Source organism: Eimeria mitis, genomic scaffold (genome assembly GCF_000499745.2).
Source record: "Eimeria mitis Houghton genomic scaffold, Emh_scaff4493, whole genome shotgun sequence".
Lineage (NCBI taxonomy): Eukaryota > Apicomplexa > Conoidasida > Eucoccidiorida > Eimeriidae > Eimeria > Eimeria mitis.
This window is the reverse complement of record NW_013572811.1, coordinates 1,839-2,411: the sequence shown is the minus strand read 5'-3', so window position 1 is coordinate 2,411 and position 573 is coordinate 1,839. Positions and strand designations below refer to the sequence as shown.

The following is a 573-nucleotide window of genomic DNA, read 5'->3' as shown; positions in this document are numbered from 1 at the left end:
TTTTGGTGTTTGCAGTAGGGGGGGCAAATGTTTCGCCGCGTGGAGGAACTGATGCTTGTTTGGCTGTAGGATTCGCGTGTGCCGTCGAAGAGTTACTGACGGTTTAGGCGCGAAGTAGTAGCGTATCCAAGCAAGCATGCCGCAAAGGTTGGCTAGCACGTCAGCTGTGTATACAATATATATGATTTGCACCGTTGGTGCAGTCGGAAGGTTCGGGCGCTGCTCGGACTCTAGCAAGACTGTTGAACGGGATTGTCTCTAGCATTGGCTTTTACCGATGCTCCAAGGGCGTGGCCCCGCTCGGTCCGGGAGTGCTGTGTATTGCGAAGAAGGCAGACTAGTCTTTTTATGCATTCTGATAACTGGATGTGGACGCGTGGCTGATTGACGGGATGTTAGGCTCTGCGATATGGAAATGGCGTGCAGCCGGTCGAAGGATCAAGCTCTGGCTTGTTCATCCTTGCAGCGGCTAAGATTCGTGACAAAGAGGGATTGCACTTCAGTGATTACATCTGAGTGTTGGGGTGAGTGGCAGAACCGTGTGGGGTTTCAGGCTTTTCTTTCAACAGTCTA

General features: G+C 51.8%; 1 protein-coding gene across 1 annotated transcript in view; it reads left to right on the top strand.

Moving 5' to 3' along the window:
- EMH_0075600 (uncharacterized protein) overlaps positions 1-341 on the top strand; it is a gene marked incomplete at both ends in the record, with an annotated part of 1,359 nt that extends 1,018 nt beyond the window's left edge. Inside the window, one exon of the mRNA XM_013499616.1 lies at positions 204-341. Coding sequence (XP_013355070.1) covers positions 204-341 — 138 coding nt within the window. The remainder of the gene's footprint in view (positions 1-203) is intronic.
- Between the last annotated feature and the right edge of the window lie 232 nt (positions 342-573).